Genomic DNA, 16,561 nt, shown 5'->3' on the forward strand with positions numbered 1-16,561 from the left:
CCATTATGGTTTGGGTTGTATACTGTAAAATGAACGATATATATGGAATTTGAAATTTCGCTATATAGAGTGTAGACGTGGTTGTATTCCGATTTCGCCTAATTTGATACTAAGATATCAACGTCGACAATATTATGCACCAAATCAGGTTGAAATTAGTCAAAAACTTCCTAAGGTATAGTTTTTCACCTCAAGGTGGTCGGTGTTACGTCCATTACTACTGCGATACCTTGTACCATTTTGAGCTTAGTTATATGTTTTCCCTTAACGGCATTTTTGGGTGTGGCAATAGTCCAATAAATCTAATGTATACAGACAGACAGACAGACAGTCATTCCGAAGCCAACTGGTCTTGTTATTCTGATCATTTATTTATATATGTATAAATCTATATCTATCTTGATTAGTTTAAGTGTTACAAACAAACGATAGAAGTCACATGTTGCGAAAGTATATTCGTCGTTTCGCACAGAAGTTAACTGATCAATTAACCGGCATTTGTTCGATTAAAGCGTTAATTTAAATCGATTTACTTTTCAAAATAAAATTATTAATTTACTACATTCATTTTTAATCGCCTTCTAATAGTGTTGAAACTGAAGTGCAACTCTGCGGGTAGTTGTTCAGGTTATAAAATTAGTTTTGTGGATTGATAAAATAGCAATCAGCTGATGAATTTTAATCAATAGAAAAAGCACAAAATGAAAAATCATATATAACAGGTGATTGTTAATCGAGCTTACCGTTAATCCAGTTGACGGCTGTGCGAAAGGCAAAAATTGGTTTCTCGATTTTAATCTGAATGTACTAAATTAATTTGGCTGTGGGTAAAGGCTATACAAATGTTATACTTAATTAAAAAATCTAATCGTTTTGTAGGTGTCCTTTTTGTTCGGCGATCGAGGTATTCCCGATGGTTATCGCCATATGAATGGTTATGGTTCTCATACCTTCAAGTTGGTAAATTGCAAAGGTGAGCCTATCTTTGCCAAGTTTCACTACAAAACTGATCAAGGCATCAAGAATCTCGACCCTAAGATTGCTCAAGAGTTAGCAGCAACCGATCCAGATTATAGTATTCGTGATCTATACAATGCTATTAAGAATGGCAATTATCCCAGTTGGACGTGGTATCTGCAAGTGATGACATTTGACCAAGCTAAGAAATTTAAATATAATCCTTTTGATGTGACGAAGGTGTGGAGCCAAAAGGATTTCCCACTTATACAATTTGGCAAGATGGTACTTGATAGAAATCCGACCAATTACTTTGCTGAAGTTGAACAAATTGCCTTTAGTCCAGCGCATTTGGTCCCAGGCATTGAACCATCACCAGATAAGATGTTGCAGGGTCGACTTTTCTCGTACTCCGATACACATAGACATCGTTTGGGCCCTAATTATTTGCAGATCCCGGTGAATTGTCCCTATCGTGTTAGTGTAACTAACTATCAACGCGATGGCGCAATGCGTGTTAACGATAATCAAGGTGGTGCTCCTAATTATTTCCCGAACTCGTTTTCTGGACCAGACGAAAGTGCTCGTGCAAAGAGCCTTATGCCGTGTTGCCCTGTGCAGGGCGAGGTTTACCGCTTCACCAGCGGCTTCACCGAAGACAACTACAGCCAAGTGACAGATTTTTGGGTTTATGTTTTAGATGATAAAGCACGTCAGCGTTTGGTAGCTAATATTGTAGACAATTTGAGTAATGCCAGTCAATTTATTCAGGAGCGCGCTGTTAAGAACTTTACTTTAGTACATGCTGACTTTGGTAGAATGCTTACTGAAGGTTTAAATCTGGCCAAATCTGCCAAAATTTAAAGAACTAAAATTTTCATTGTATCTGCATTATTTTCACTGTTTACATTGTTATACATGTAATAATCACTTGTTTTGAGGTTACGGGTCGTTTTGAGAAACTTGTTCGTGAAATATTATTACTACATAAAGGGCTGTTATCCAGTCTGCCAAATGGCAAAACAATTATATTCTTTATTTTTACTGGATAAAAAACGTTATTTGAAATTCAAATTGTATTATTGTTAAATGGTTAACACGATAAAAATTAAATACTTATAAACTTTTAGGAGAAGATTAGAACATTTTCGGAGGCCTATTATGTTGTTTATGTAATAATATCGCAATTCCTTTATGCTTATATAATCATATTATTATATAATATTCTGTGTTTAAACAATATACATATATGATTTTTTACATATTTAATAAAATTTGATATTTTCATAAAATAAAAAAATATATATCACAGTTTTTATTTGCAATAATAGCGTGGAGTAGTACTAACATTCACTAAGTTTCGATGAACAAAAATATTACATAGTATACTTTGGAGGAGGGTTGCGAATTTTATAATTAAAAAATGTTCCTTTTAGTTGTGAAAGATTACCCGCAGATTTTGGTTAGACATTTTAGGAAGCAATTAAGATAAGCTTTGATAGTTTAGATAAGCAGACAGCTGCGGCGCCAAATGCAGCTATTGTTTAAGTTACGCGGCGCCCAATGTTTTTAATAAGGAATGCATATAGCAATACAAATACTAAACTTAATACTACTTTTGTAACACTGCCCTCCACTTAAGCCTAATCGTCCCGATTAGGCACAAATCCTCTTGAACCAAATGGGGCGAGCCTCTCCAATTGTACTACTTTCATTTTACATCGTGCTTTTCCATTTCTTTGTATGCGGTATACCACGTCATTAAGTCGTTTCATCACCATTTAGGGCCCTTCCCAGGCTGCCTGCAATTTCGGGGACAAGCCTTTCTTTCGAAGTGGATTGTACAACAGGACCAGATCACCTTCTTCAAAACCTTTTGAATTTGCCGCTTGATCAAACCGATCCGTCATCTTATTGCTCATCAGATGCGTGCGCTGCCTTACCATTAGATGCAATTCATTAAGTTTTTCCTTTAGGGCAGAGCAATAATCTCCATCATTTCTTACAGCTGCAGGATTCGTTCCAAACTTAAGATCAGCAGGGAGTCGCAGATCAGATCCGAAAATAATCTTCGCTGGCGTGTAACCAGTTGTTTCGTGCTTCGCTGAACGATACGTCAGCAGGAATATCTGGATGCACTTGTCCCAATTCCGTTGATCTTTATCAACGATTTTCCGCAGATGTTCTTCGAGCGTTCGGTTGAATCTCTCTACCATCCCATCTGATTGTGGATGTAACGCTATTGTCCGTGTCTTGTGGATGCCCAATAATGTACAGACTTCTTGGAAAATGGAAGATTCGAAATTCCTGCCTTGATCTGAGTGTAATTCGACGGGCACTCCGAACCTCGTTATCCAATTTTCTACAAACGCTTCGGCTACTGTCTTCGCTTCTTGGTTTGGTAAGGGATACACTTGTGGCCATTTCCTGAAATAGTCCATGACAACCAGTAGATATTTGTTTCTGGCCGTACTGGTTGGGAACGGACCTGCAATATCCATTGCGACTCGTTCAAATGGTGATCCCACGTTGTACTGTTGTAGCCTACCGCGACTTTTGACTTTGGGACCTTTAGCTGCCATGCACTTTGCACAATTACTTATCCATTCTGCTAAGGAATCTCGACAACCAATCCAGTAGAACCGTTGTTTAATCTTCTCTATTGTTTTTGTAATTCCAAGGTGCCCTCCACTAGGTCCATTGTGATATTCTTTCAATACTTTCGGGATCATGGACTTCGGTACTATGATCAGCAGACGAGACTGTTTGCCATCTTCGCTTTCCCAGGTACGGTGAAGGTATCCATTAACGAGGTTTATGCTGTTCCATTGGGCCCAATATGCTTTTGCAGTTGGACTCTCGCTACTTATTTGTTCCTTTGGTGGTCGTACCCCATTTTCTTTGGCTATTATTAGCTTTGCAAGATCAGGGTCCTCCAGCTGATTGATTCTGATGCGGTGAGGAGTCCAATCATCTTCAGGTTCTATATTCAGTAATCGCACGTCGATTATACCTTCTTTTCCTTCTGATTTGGAGCAATTTTTACATTCCAGTGGACAAGGGCGACGTGATAATGCATCCGCATTTTTGTGGTGAATCCTCTTTCGGTGTTCTGTTGGTTGTTTCCGTTTTGATGGGTTTACCTTTATATTGCAATTTCGGGCAAAGTGACCCGCTTTTCCACAGTTGAAACATCTTCCTGTTGTGTTTACTCGCGGTGCAGCAATTGACTTCAGAGTCTTCAATATTTCTTCCATCAGCGCCGGTTGTTCCATTTCAACTCTTTGTACTTTGTGTGCTGGTTTATTTAGTAGAGAAGCTGTTTCCTGTGTGAGGGCGAGCGAAACCGTTTCCGCAAACGTTCTTTTTGGCAATGCATATGTGGCGCGTTTGGTGTCCACATCACGAATCCCATTTATGAAACTTTGAATTTTTACCCTCTGAATGTAATCCACAGGTGCATCTGCATTTGCCAAATGAGCCAGTTGTTCTATTTCAGTTGCGAACTCTTACCATGACTCGTTCGTCTTCTGACCCCTATTTTGCAGTTCGATCTGGTATATTTGTTTCCGGTGCTCACTACCATATCGTCTTTCTATCGCACTCATCAATGCCTCATAGTTGTCCCGTTCACAATCTGGGATAGTCTGAAGGATTTCTGCCGCAGGTCCTTTCAATGATACAAATAAGGACGCTACTTTGTCCACTGCATTCCAGTCATTGGCCATTGCTGTCTTTTCAAACTGAAGTTTGAAAATTTGAAATGGAATACTTCCATCGAATGTGGGTGCCTTCAATCTTGGATTATTTGTTGATGGTGCAGGGTCATGTAGTTGCAGTTCTCGCATACGATTACTCAATTGAAGAACTTCTGATTTTAAATTTTCTTTTTCATTTTTTAACGTTCTTAATTCGTCTTCAAATTTTGAAAATTTCTGTTGCACTTGTGTATTATTTTCTGTAATCTGTTGTACCAAACGCTTTTCCAACTGCGTATTATTTTCAGTCATTTGTTGTGTAAGGCGAGACTCTAACTGTGATGTATTTTCAGCTATTTGCGTCATTTGCTGTGCCAGACGATTTTCTGTTTGCACTGCATTTTCTGTATTTTCAGCTATTTGCTGTGCCAGACGATTTTCTGTTTGCACTGCATTTTCTGTATTTTCAGCTATTTGCTGTGCCAGACGATTTTCTATTTGCTTAATAGCCACTAACAGCATGTTCATGTCTACACTTGATGATGTTCGCTGTTCTTCTACTTTTTCTTCTACCTTTTTAGAAGTTTCTGGCCCATCAAATTCGAACTCGTCCACATTAATTCCATCCGCTCCCATTGCTTCACGTAATCGTGCCTGCAGATCCGCCTTTTGCCCGCTTATCGACAAATTACGCTCCTCCAGTTCCTTTTTTAAATGCTGAATTCTCAATTCTCCGAATTTAACCATCTTGAATTTTGATTATTTGACAATCCCACTTCTGACACCAATTGTTGCGAATTTACTCCTTACTAGTTTACTTTACTAGGTTCGTATCTCTGGATTGACAAATAAAACCGTTTAATTCACTTCAACAAAATCTCTTTATTTTACAACTTGTCTACACTATAGCAGTTTACTCTTAGCACTGGTTGATTACATTGGCGCTGCCACGGCTTATATAGCCACGCACTCCTCGCTGATGCCGAAGTGTCCTTCTAGAATAATGCGTCTGGGAATTTTAAGAACATAATGCTATACGGCGCCAAATGCAGCTATAGTTTAGACAAGCAGACAGCTGCGGCGCCAAATGTTTATTGTTTAAGTAGACAAACACGGCGCCCAATGTTTATAATAAGGGATGCATATACATAGAAATACAAATACCAAACTTAATACTACTTTTGTAAGATTATTTTATTATTGGGTATATTTTTAAGTCATCTGCATATAACAAATATTTAGCAAAAGAGAAACAACAGGAAATGTTGATAAACAGTGCAAAGGACAAAAAACGATGACGCAATGAAAGAATCGGATGACACCCCAAACGACAATAACACAACGTCTATTGAAATGGATATCTCCAGCGAATATACCGACTTTAGTCCAGTTCGTCACAAACAATGGCGCTTGTTATCAAGTGGCGACGAATAATTATGTACCAATGTTAATATTTTTTCCTTATTTCTATTCTAATTTATCTGTTCTTAGTTCTGGATTAACAGATTTCTTTTGTTTTTTGTTTAATCTACCAATTCACCTGTATGAATTATGTATTTTAAGTTTTAATGCTCAATAAAATACAATTTGTATGCATATCTGATATTTTATAGTTTTCAGCATTTTTTACACGGTTTTTCGAAGTAAATATAGTTCGTTATTTGATCTTACACGGTTTTCAGATGACATGGAACGTATCCCCCCTTTTTCTATAGGAAACGCCTCTTTTTTACACGGATTTCTGAGGAACGTATCTACCGTGTGAACAAAGAGTTGGCTGTATACTACATATGTAATAATATTTGAAGAATTCAGTAAACAAATTGAAAATTTGAAATAGGAGTGCTAGTCGGCTTATTGCCCCAGCATAAAGCGGAAGGAATGCGAGTTTTAGACCTCACAAATTTAAAATAAAAGACTTAGATGTAAACTCCGTGCTGTCAATAAATGACAAAATTCTTAAATGGATTTCTTAAAAATCGAAAAACTATAAGCAGTATCTAATCCAGAAAATGAATCATCACATTTAAATTTAAGGAGCAGATCGTTAAGTTTTGTGAAATCACACAAAGTAAAATTAAAACCTATTCCCTCAGTAGCGAAAAGATAAGTAACAAACCTGAAAGGAGAATGATGAAGGGTGTGGATGAACACTAAATCAAGAAATCGATCAATACTATTTGAACAAAAGTTGATTTGAATAAAGGGAATAAGGCAGGAATGTGGTAACAACTGGACCAGACAATATTACTTAGATTAAAGTCACCAAAAACACAAATATTTTTCGGTTTCAACTTATTTAAAGCTAGTGAGGAAACATTATTTATATAAACAACTCTATAGGACTATTAGGAGGGATGTAAGAAACAAACACATATGTACATAGTTGGTTCAGAATAGAATCATCATTACAAAATAATACATATTAAATTAGAAAGAAATTTGTGATGAATTGCTTGGAGGTCACCACCACCGCTTAGTTAGCCGGTTATTTCGGTATCTCTATCCATACGGACAACAAAAATAGAATTCGAGTCGAAATACTCACTCTCGTAGTAACTAGAATGAAGGCAGGTCTCAACAATAACGAAAATATCAAAATCCATACTTACATTATCAGTAGAAATAGAATCACCAACATTGAAGGGAGAAGTATTTGCAAAAGCGGCAGTGTTGAGAGTGGAGTTGTCAACACATGGAGCGGTAAAGTATGCATTCGATACAGCAGGAGCGAGATAATCCACACTCACATTATTAGCAGAAGCAGCAACGATGGACGGATAAGTATTTGTCTCAATGACAGTGACAGAAGTGAGGGTGGAGCTGGCACCAGATGAAGCGGCAGAGAAAGCATTCGATACCGATCCAGAGAATTTGCCGTTGTCAGATAATGTGGTCTGAACATTGCAGATCTCTGACTTCAATTCGTTAAGCTTTGCAAACAAGAAATTTCGGTCATCATACATATAGTTTTTGATTAATGAAAGCGCCTTCGAGTTACTCAGTGAAGTAACTTCAGCAACGACAGAATTTAGCAAACAAATTTACATTAGAAATTTACAACAAATCTACATAAGCCTGTGATAAATTGACACAAGGCAGATGAAAAAGTTCGTTGCATTTGTGGCAACTAATCTTAGGCTGAGCATGATATCGGTTGTTGTTGTTGTTGTAACGGGTACGTAATCCCCGTTAGGATGGTAAGTGTTAGCTAAGCTGTGGTCAACGTCATCCAACGATAGCCTAAATAAATGTGCTGTTTCGACGGGATCAGACCAAAGAGAGAAGGGTGTCAAATGAGTGGGATTGGAGGGCATGCAAAGAGGTGGACAGTGTCATGACTCATTGTATGCAGAACATATATTAGATATGTCGGGGTCTATTCTGTATAAGTAGGAGTTTAACCTGTTACAGTATCCAGATCGCGACAACTCGAGTTCTTCGTCTGCAAAGGGTGGTGGTTTGACTCCAAATATGCCAAATCAAGTCAGACAATTGCTTCTTGATAGCCAACGAACTTCAGTATGAAACAACAAACGATTGAAATCCTCGTCATTAGTAACACAAAGCTGATGAAATAATCTATCATTCAAAGAGCTGTTGCGGATTTTATTGACTGCTTTGATGACATATTGCAGTGATTAAAATAGTTTTTCACTTAAGTTTCTAGCAACTAAATGTTGTCTATGAATAACGCAATGTCCAACAAGGACATCTGGAAGTATATTTTTTAAGTACGATATGAAGCCTTTATGGCACCCTATCATAGCCGGAGCACCATACGTAGCAATTGAAATAATATTTTTCAAAGGAATCTCTTTCTCATCGCAAAACTTTTCCAATATATTGAATATGGTTTCGCCTTTTGTATCGGTCTCTAAATTTCTAGCAAATAATAGTTCTTCACATATTTTCTCATCTTTAACAAACCTCACGTAAGACACCTTCATTAGTTGGTAAAGTGGACTCATCGAGCTGAATTGAGAATTGGCATGTCCTCAGGTGATCGCACAATGATTCTTCAATGTTTTCAGCCATTTCATCAATTCGTCTTTGCACCGAATTATTACTCAAAGGAATTTTTCGGATAATATCTGCGGCGATTTATGAAGCACGGTAGTTATTACTTCATTTATTGCTGGCAATATTAACTCTTCTCCGATGTTATGTGGTTTGCCTTTTTGAGCAATTAACAAAGAGATATTGTACGAAGCTCGAAGTCCGTCGTCATCTTGCTTAGCAGCCGCCGAAAATAGTTTTGTTACACTTGGCTGAGTATTATGCTTCTTCTCTAGGTCTTGAAAATATGCTACATTCTTGTCTCTCTTATCTGGATGCATTTTATTCAAATGATCTTGCAGTCATGAAGGCTTCATTGCTTCATTCGAAAATGTTTTTAGACATAGAAGATACAAAGGCGAGGATGGGTTTGTGGGATTTTCAATGAATCCGAATTTAATGTATTCCGCACAGTATTGTCGTCTCTTCTTTTTTACTTTCGACATTGTTTTGCTTTGAGAAATACGTTTAACTTCGCGAGTAGTGTAAAGGAGGCGTAAGTAATGCTCATCTATTGCGCGCAAAACCACAAATGAATATAAAATAAATATTACATTGTTTATATAGGAATGCTTAAGCACAATTATTATATAGTAGTCCAAAAATATGAATTCTTATTTTCCTTATCTTTATCCTTTTTTATTTTCTCCAGAAATACGTTTGTAAGAAAGAATAAAGATCCCTTTTTTATTTTCCACATAAAAGATTTAAGAAGTTCAAAAGCTCAAAACGTGCGCTACATCAGCTCGAACCTACCTACCCTACACCTTTGCGCAAATGATTAGATTATGATAGCAAATGCCCACATACAGATTTGGCAATGGCAATAGCAATACGTTTGACAGTTAGTATTCTATAAATTCTATCCTGTCGAGATGCTCCGTTATGAAACGGAGCGACCGATTGACATGATTTTCATTTTTTCTATATTCAATATAATAAGACAGATATATGAACTTCGCGGAGAGAAATATAGAACCGAGTTTGAGCAATCTTTAAATTCATATTACGAGTAGTTGATGTTCACAAGTTTTATTGAGCGTCGAGAGCTCATGTAGTCGTTGCCTAAGAGGCCTCCTAGCTAAATAAGATTACAAATAACCCCCCAGGCCTCTACACAACGCCCCCATTTTCTTTCTGGGTCTCTTACCGCCCCCCTTGACACCTGCAGCGCCCACAAGGGGGCGTTATCGCCCACTTTGGGAAACACTGATATAGATGGTAGTAGTATTATCTATGTATCAGCCACAGTGAAGCGTGGATGGGTCCTCTAGTCTTTATATAAAAAATTACGTGTCACTTTGTTTGTCCGCGATGGACTCTTAAACTACTGAACCAATTTTACTCAAACTGCGCACACTGTGTCCAGTTTGAAGCAACTTAGAAGATAGGATAGTCAAAACGATTCATAAATAAGAAATACAGTGAAAACTGCATTAAATGGGCGCTCTATTAAGATAACATCTCCATTAACATATTGACCGGTCCCACAATTTGTTGATATTTATTACATACAATCTATTAAACGGACAACTCTAATAACTGGACAGAAAGGCTGGTTTGTCAGTGTCTAATTATGGGAGATTTCACTGTATATATTTCTAAATGTACGAATGTATTCACAACCCTCAAAAAAATATAATACAATTGAACTTCCATAACTCAAACTTCTATAACTCGAAGTTCTCCATTACTCGAACTCTTGAATTAGCAATACAAGTCAAATTGCATACAAATTTTCAGCCATAACTCGAAGATTTTTTGTGGATTATTGTGATTCGAGTTAGGAAAGTTAAAAACGGTTTCGCCTTTATTCGTAAATGAAAATTTCATATAGAATAGTTTATTATATGAATAATAGTATAAAATATATACCACAGCAACCCGTGGCCGGATCCTTTAGTATTATATAATATTTTTGAATAATAAAATTTTATTCCTTAGTTATACTGATTCTTCTTAGTTTATTGCATTAATTTAATTATTTTTGTTTTTATTACTTTTTCTGTTTAGAAACCTCCTGGCACAATTACGACAGGAGCTGGGAATCCTGTTGGTATTAAGGATGCCACGCTGACTGTGGGACCAAGGGGTCCAGTATTGTTGCAGGATGTCAAGTTTTTAGATGAGATGGCTGCTTTCGACCGTGAACGTATACCAGAGCGTGTGGTTCATGCCAAAGGTGCCGGTGCATTTGGATATTTTGAAGTAACACATGATATTACAAAATATTGCGCGGCTAAGGTATTTGAGAAGGTACATAAGCGTACGCCGATTGCTGTGCGTTTTTCCACTGTGGGTGGAGAAAGTGGATCAGCTGATACCGCTCGTGATCCACGCGGTTTTGCTGTAAAATTTTATACTGAAGATGGTATTTGGGATTTGGTGGGCAATAACACACCTATTTTCTTTATTCGCGATCCAATTTTGTTCCCCAGCTTTATCCACACTCAGAAGCGTAATTCGCAAACTCATTTGAAAGATCCTGATATGTTCTGGGACTTTTTAACTCTTCGGCCGGAAAGTACTCACCAGGTATAAAGGGAACATATGAAAATATAAGTAAAGAAGGACTAAATTCGGGTGTAACCGATATTTTATACTTTCGCAATTTGCATAGGCACTCAGGTCCACGTTTTCAGTGTCTGCGAACTTGATAACTAATGGTCTTATTTCGACCATTTTGAGACGTTAGATGTCATAACTTAATGGAATTATTTGTTTTCTTCCGATACACCATTATGGTTTGGGTTGTATACTGTAAAATGAACGATATATATGGAATTTGAAATTTCGCTATATAGAGTGTAGACGTGGTTGTATTCCGATTTCGCCTAATTTGATACTAAGATATCAACGTCGACAATATTATGCACCAAATCAGGTTGAAATTAGTCAAAAACTTCCTAAGGTATAGTTTTTCACCTCAAGGTGGTCGGTGTTACGTCCATTACTACTGCGATACCTTGTACCATTTTGAGCTTAGTTATATGTTTTCCCTTAACGGCATTTTTGGGTGTGGCAATAGTCCAATAAATCTAATGTATACAGACAGACAGACAGACAGTCATTCCGAAGCCAACTGGTCTTGTTATTCTGATCATTTATTTATATATGTATAAATCTATATCTATCTGGATTAGTTTAAGTGTTACAAACAAACGATAGAAGTCACATGTTGCGAAAGTATATTCGTCGTTTCGCACAGAAGTTAACTGATCAATTAACCGGCATTTGTTCGATTAAAGCGTTAATTTAGATCGATTTACTTTTCAAAATAAAATTATTTATTTACTACATTCATTTTTAATCGCCTTCTAATAGTGTTGAAACTGAAGTGCAACTCTGCGGGTAGTTGTTCAGGTTATAAAATTAGTTTTGTGGATTGATAAAATAGCAATCAGCTGATGAATTTTAATCAATAGAAAAAGCACAAAATGAAAAATCATATATAACAGGTGATTGTTAATCGAGCTTACCGTTAATCCAGTTGACGGCTGTGCGAAAGGCAAAAATTGGTTTCTCGATTTTAATCTGAATGTACTAAATTAATTTGGCTGTGGGTAAAGGCTATACAAATGTTATACTTAATTAAAAAATCTAATCGTTTTGTAGGTGTCCTTTTTGTTCGGCGATCGAGGTATTCCCGATGGTTATCGCCATATGAATGGTTATGGTTCTCATACCTTCAAGTTGGTAAATTGCAAAGGTGAGCCTATCTTTGCCAAGTTTCACTACAAAACTGATCAAGGCATCAAGAATCTCGACCCTAAGATTGCTCAAGAGTTAGCAGCAACCGATCCAGATTATAGTATTCGTGATCTATACAATGCTATTAAGAATGGCAATTATCCCAGTTGGACGTGGTATCTGCAAGTGATGACATTTGACCAAGCTAAGAAATTTAAATATAATCCTTTTGATGTGACGAAGGTGTGGAGCCAAAAGGATTTCCCACTTATACAATTTGGCAAGATGGTACTTGATAGAAATCCGACCAATTACTTTGCTGAAGTTGAACAAATTGCCTTTAGTCCAGCGCATTTGGTCCCAGGCATTGAACCATCACCAGATAAGATGTTGCAGGGTCGACTTTTCTCGTACTCCGATACACATAGACATCGTTTGGGCCCTAATTATTTGCAGATCCCGGTGAATTGTCCCTATCGTGTTAGTGTAACTAACTATCAACGCGATGGCGCAATGCGTGTTAACGATAATCAAGGTGGTGCTCCTAATTATTTCCCGAACTCGTTTTCTGGACCAGACGAAAGTGCTCGTGCAAAGAGCCTTATGCCGTGTTGCCCTGTGCAGGGCGAGGTTTACCGCTTCACCAGCGGCTTCACCGAAGACAACTACAGCCAAGTGACAGATTTTTGGGTTTATGTTTTAGATGATAAAGCACGTCAGCGTTTGGTAGCTAATATTGTAGACAATTTGAGTAATGCCAGTCAATTTATTCAGGAGCGCGCTGTTAAGAACTTTACTTTAGTACATGCTGACTTTGGTAGAATGCTTACTGAAGGTTTAAATCTGGCCAAATCTGCCAAAATTTAAAGAACTAAAATTTTCATTGTATCTGCATTATTTTCACTGTTTACATTGTTATACATGTAATAATCACTTGTTTTGAGGTTACGGGTCGTTTTGAGAAACTTGTTCGTGAAATATTATTACTACATAAAGGGCTGTTATCCAGTCTGCCAAATGGCAAAACAATTATATTCTTTATTTTTACTGGATAAAAAACGTTATTTGAAATTCAAATTGTATTATTGTTAAATGGTTAACACGATAAAAATTAAATACTTATAAACTTTTAGGAGAAGATTAGAACATTTTCGGAGGCCTATTATGTTGTTTATGTAATAATATCGCAATTCCTTTATGCTTATATAATCATATTATTATATAATATTCTGTGTTTAAACAATATACATATATGATTTTTTACATATTTAATAAAATTTGATATTTTCATAAAATAAAAAAATATATATCACAGTTTTTATTTGCAATAATAGCGTGGAGTAGTACTAACATTCACTAAGTTTCGATGAACAAAAATATTACATAGTATACTTTGGAGGAGGGTTGCGAATTTTATAATTAAAAAATGTTCCTTTTAGTTGTGAAAGATTACCCGCAGATTTTGGTTAGACATTTTAGGAAGCAATTAAGATAAGCTTTGATAGTTTAGATAAGCAGACAGCTGCGGCGCCAAATGCAGCTATTGTTTAAGTTACGCGGCGCCCAATGTTTTTAATAAGGAATGCATATAGCAATACAAATACTAAACTTAATACTACTTTTGTAACACTGCCCTCCACTTAAGCCTAATCGTCCCGATTAGGCACAAATCCTCTTGAACCAAATGGGGCGAGCCTCTCCAATTGTACTACTTTCATTTTACATCGTGCTTTTCCATTTCTTTGTATGCGGTATACCACGTCATTAAGTCGTTTCATCACCATTTAGGGCCCTTCCCAGGCTGCCTGCAATTTCGGGGACAAGCCTTTCTTTCGAAGTGGATTGTACAACAGGACCAGATCACCTTCTTCAAAACCTTTTGAATTTGCCGCTTGATCAAACCGATCCGTCATCTTATTGCTCATCAGATGCGTGCGCTGCCTTACCATTAGATGCAATTCATTAAGTTTTTCCTTTAGGGCAGAGCAATAATCTCCATCATTTCTTACAGCTGCAGGATTCGTTCCAAACTTAAGATCAGCAGGGAGTCGCAGATCAGATCCGAAAATAATCTTCGCTGGCGTGTAACCAGTTGTTTCGTGCTTCGCTGAACGATACGTCAGCAGGAATATCTGGATGCACTTGTCCCAATTCCGTTGATCTTTATCAACGATTTTCCGCAGATGTTCTTCGAGCGTTCGGTTGAATCTCTCTACCATCCCATCTGATTGTGGATGTAACGCTATTGTCCGTGTCTTGTGGATGCCCAATAATGTACAGACTTCTTGGAAAATGGAAGATTCGAAATTCCTGCCTTGATCTGAGTGTAATTCGACGGGCACTCCGAACCTCGTTATCCAATTTTCTACAAACGCTTCGGCTACTGTCTTCGCTTCTTGGTTTGGTAAGGGATACACTTGTGGCCATTTCCTGAAATAGTCCATGACAACCAGTAGATATTTGTTTCTGGCCGTACTGGTTGGGAACGGACCTGCAACATCCATTGCGACTCGTTCAAATGGTGATCCCACGTTGTACTGTTGTAGCCTACCGCGACTTTTGACTTTGGGACCTTTAGCTGCCATGCACTTTGCACAATTACTTATCCATTCTGCTAAGGAATCTCGACAACCAATCCAGTAGAACCGTTGTTTAATCTTCTCTATTGTTTTTGTAATTCCAAGGTGCCCTCCACTAGGTCCATTGTGATATTCTTTCAATACTTTCGGGATCATGGACTTCGGTACTATGATCAGCAGACGAGACTGTTTGCCATCTTCGCTTTCCCAGGTACGGTGAAGGTATCCATTAACGAGGTTTATGCTGTTCCATTGGGCCCAATATGCTTTTGCAGTTGGACTCTCGCTACTTATTTGTTCCTTTGGTGGTCGTACCCCATTTTCTTTGGCTATTATTAGCTTTGCAAGATCAGGGTCCTCCAGCTGATTGATTCTGATGCGGTGAGGAGTCCAATCATCTTCAGGTTCTATATTCAGTAATCGCACGTCGATTATACCTTCTTTTCCTTCTGATTTGGAGCAATTTTTACATTCCAGTGGACAAGGGCGACGTGATAATGCATCCGCATTTTTGTGGTGAATCCTCTTTCGGTGTTCTGTTGGTTGTTTCCGTTTTGATGGGTTTACCTTTATATTGCAATTTCGGGCAAAGTGACCCGCTTTTCCACAGTTGAAACATCTTCCTGTTGTGTTTACTCGCGGTGCAGCAATTGACTTCAGAGTCTTCAATATTTCTTCCATCAGCGCCGGTTGTTCCATTTCAACTCTTTGTACTTTGTGTGCTGGTTTATTTAGTAGAGAAGCTGTTTCCTGTGTGAGGGCGAGCGAAACCGTTTCCGCAAACGTTCTTTTTGGCAATGCATATGTGGCGCGTTTGGTGTCCACATCACGAATCCCATTTATGAAACTTTGAATTTTTACCCTCTGAATGTAATCCACAGGTGCATCTGCATTTGCCAAATGAGCCAGTTGTTCTATTTCAGTTGCGAACTCTTACCATGACTCGTTCGTCTTCTGACCCCTATTTTGCAGTTCGATCTGGTATATTTGTTTCCGGTGCTCACTACCATATCGTCTTTCTATCGCACTCATCAATGCCTCATAGTTGTCCCGTTCACAATCTGGGATAGTCTGAAGGATTTCTGCCGCAGGTCCTTTCAATGATACAAATAAGGACGCTACTTTGTCCACTGCATTCCAGTCATTGGCCATTGCTGTCTTTTCAAACTGAAGTTTGAAAATTTGAAATGGAATACTTCCATCGAATGTGGGTGCCTTCAATCTTGGATTATTTGTTGATGGTGCAGGGTCATGTAGTTGCAGTTCTCGCATACGATTACTCAATTGAAGAACTTCTGATTTTAAATTTTCTTTTTCATTTTTTAACGTTCTTAATTCGTCTTCAAATTTTGAAAATTTCTGTTGCACTTGTGTATTATTTTCTGTAATCTGTTGTACCAAACGCTTTTCTAACTGCGTATTATTTTCAGTCATTTGTTGTGTAAGGCGAGACTCTAACTGTGATGTATTTTCAGCTATTTGCGTCATTTGCTGTGCCAGACGATTTTCTGTTTGCACTGCATTTTCTGTATTTTCAGCTATTTGCTGTGCCAGACGATTTCCTGTTTGCACTGCATT

General features: G+C 37.7%; 1 protein-coding gene across 2 annotated transcripts in view; it reads left to right on the forward strand.

Annotated features, from left to right (window-relative positions):
* Positions 1 to 13,709, forward strand: part of LOC105227717 (catalase) — a 39,158-nt gene extending 25,449 nt beyond the window's left edge. Inside the window, exons 2-3 of one of the 2 annotated variants that reach the window (XM_049458105.1) lie at positions 10,728 to 11,249; positions 12,330 to 13,709. In XM_049458105.1, coding sequence (XP_049314062.1) covers positions 10,728 to 11,249; positions 12,330 to 13,271 — 1,464 coding nt within the window. In that variant the 3' untranslated portion in view covers positions 13,272 to 13,709. Of the gene's footprint in view, positions 1 to 879; positions 2,260 to 10,727; positions 11,250 to 12,329 lie in introns of those variants that run through there. The other variant, XM_049458104.1, reaches the window with a different exon arrangement.
* Positions 13,710 to 16,561: the final 2,852 nt, after the last annotated feature.

Source organism: Bactrocera dorsalis, chromosome 5, assembly GCF_023373825.1.
Source record: "Bactrocera dorsalis isolate Fly_Bdor chromosome 5, ASM2337382v1, whole genome shotgun sequence".
Classification (NCBI taxonomy): Eukaryota; Metazoa; Arthropoda; class Insecta; order Diptera; family Tephritidae; genus Bactrocera; species Bactrocera dorsalis.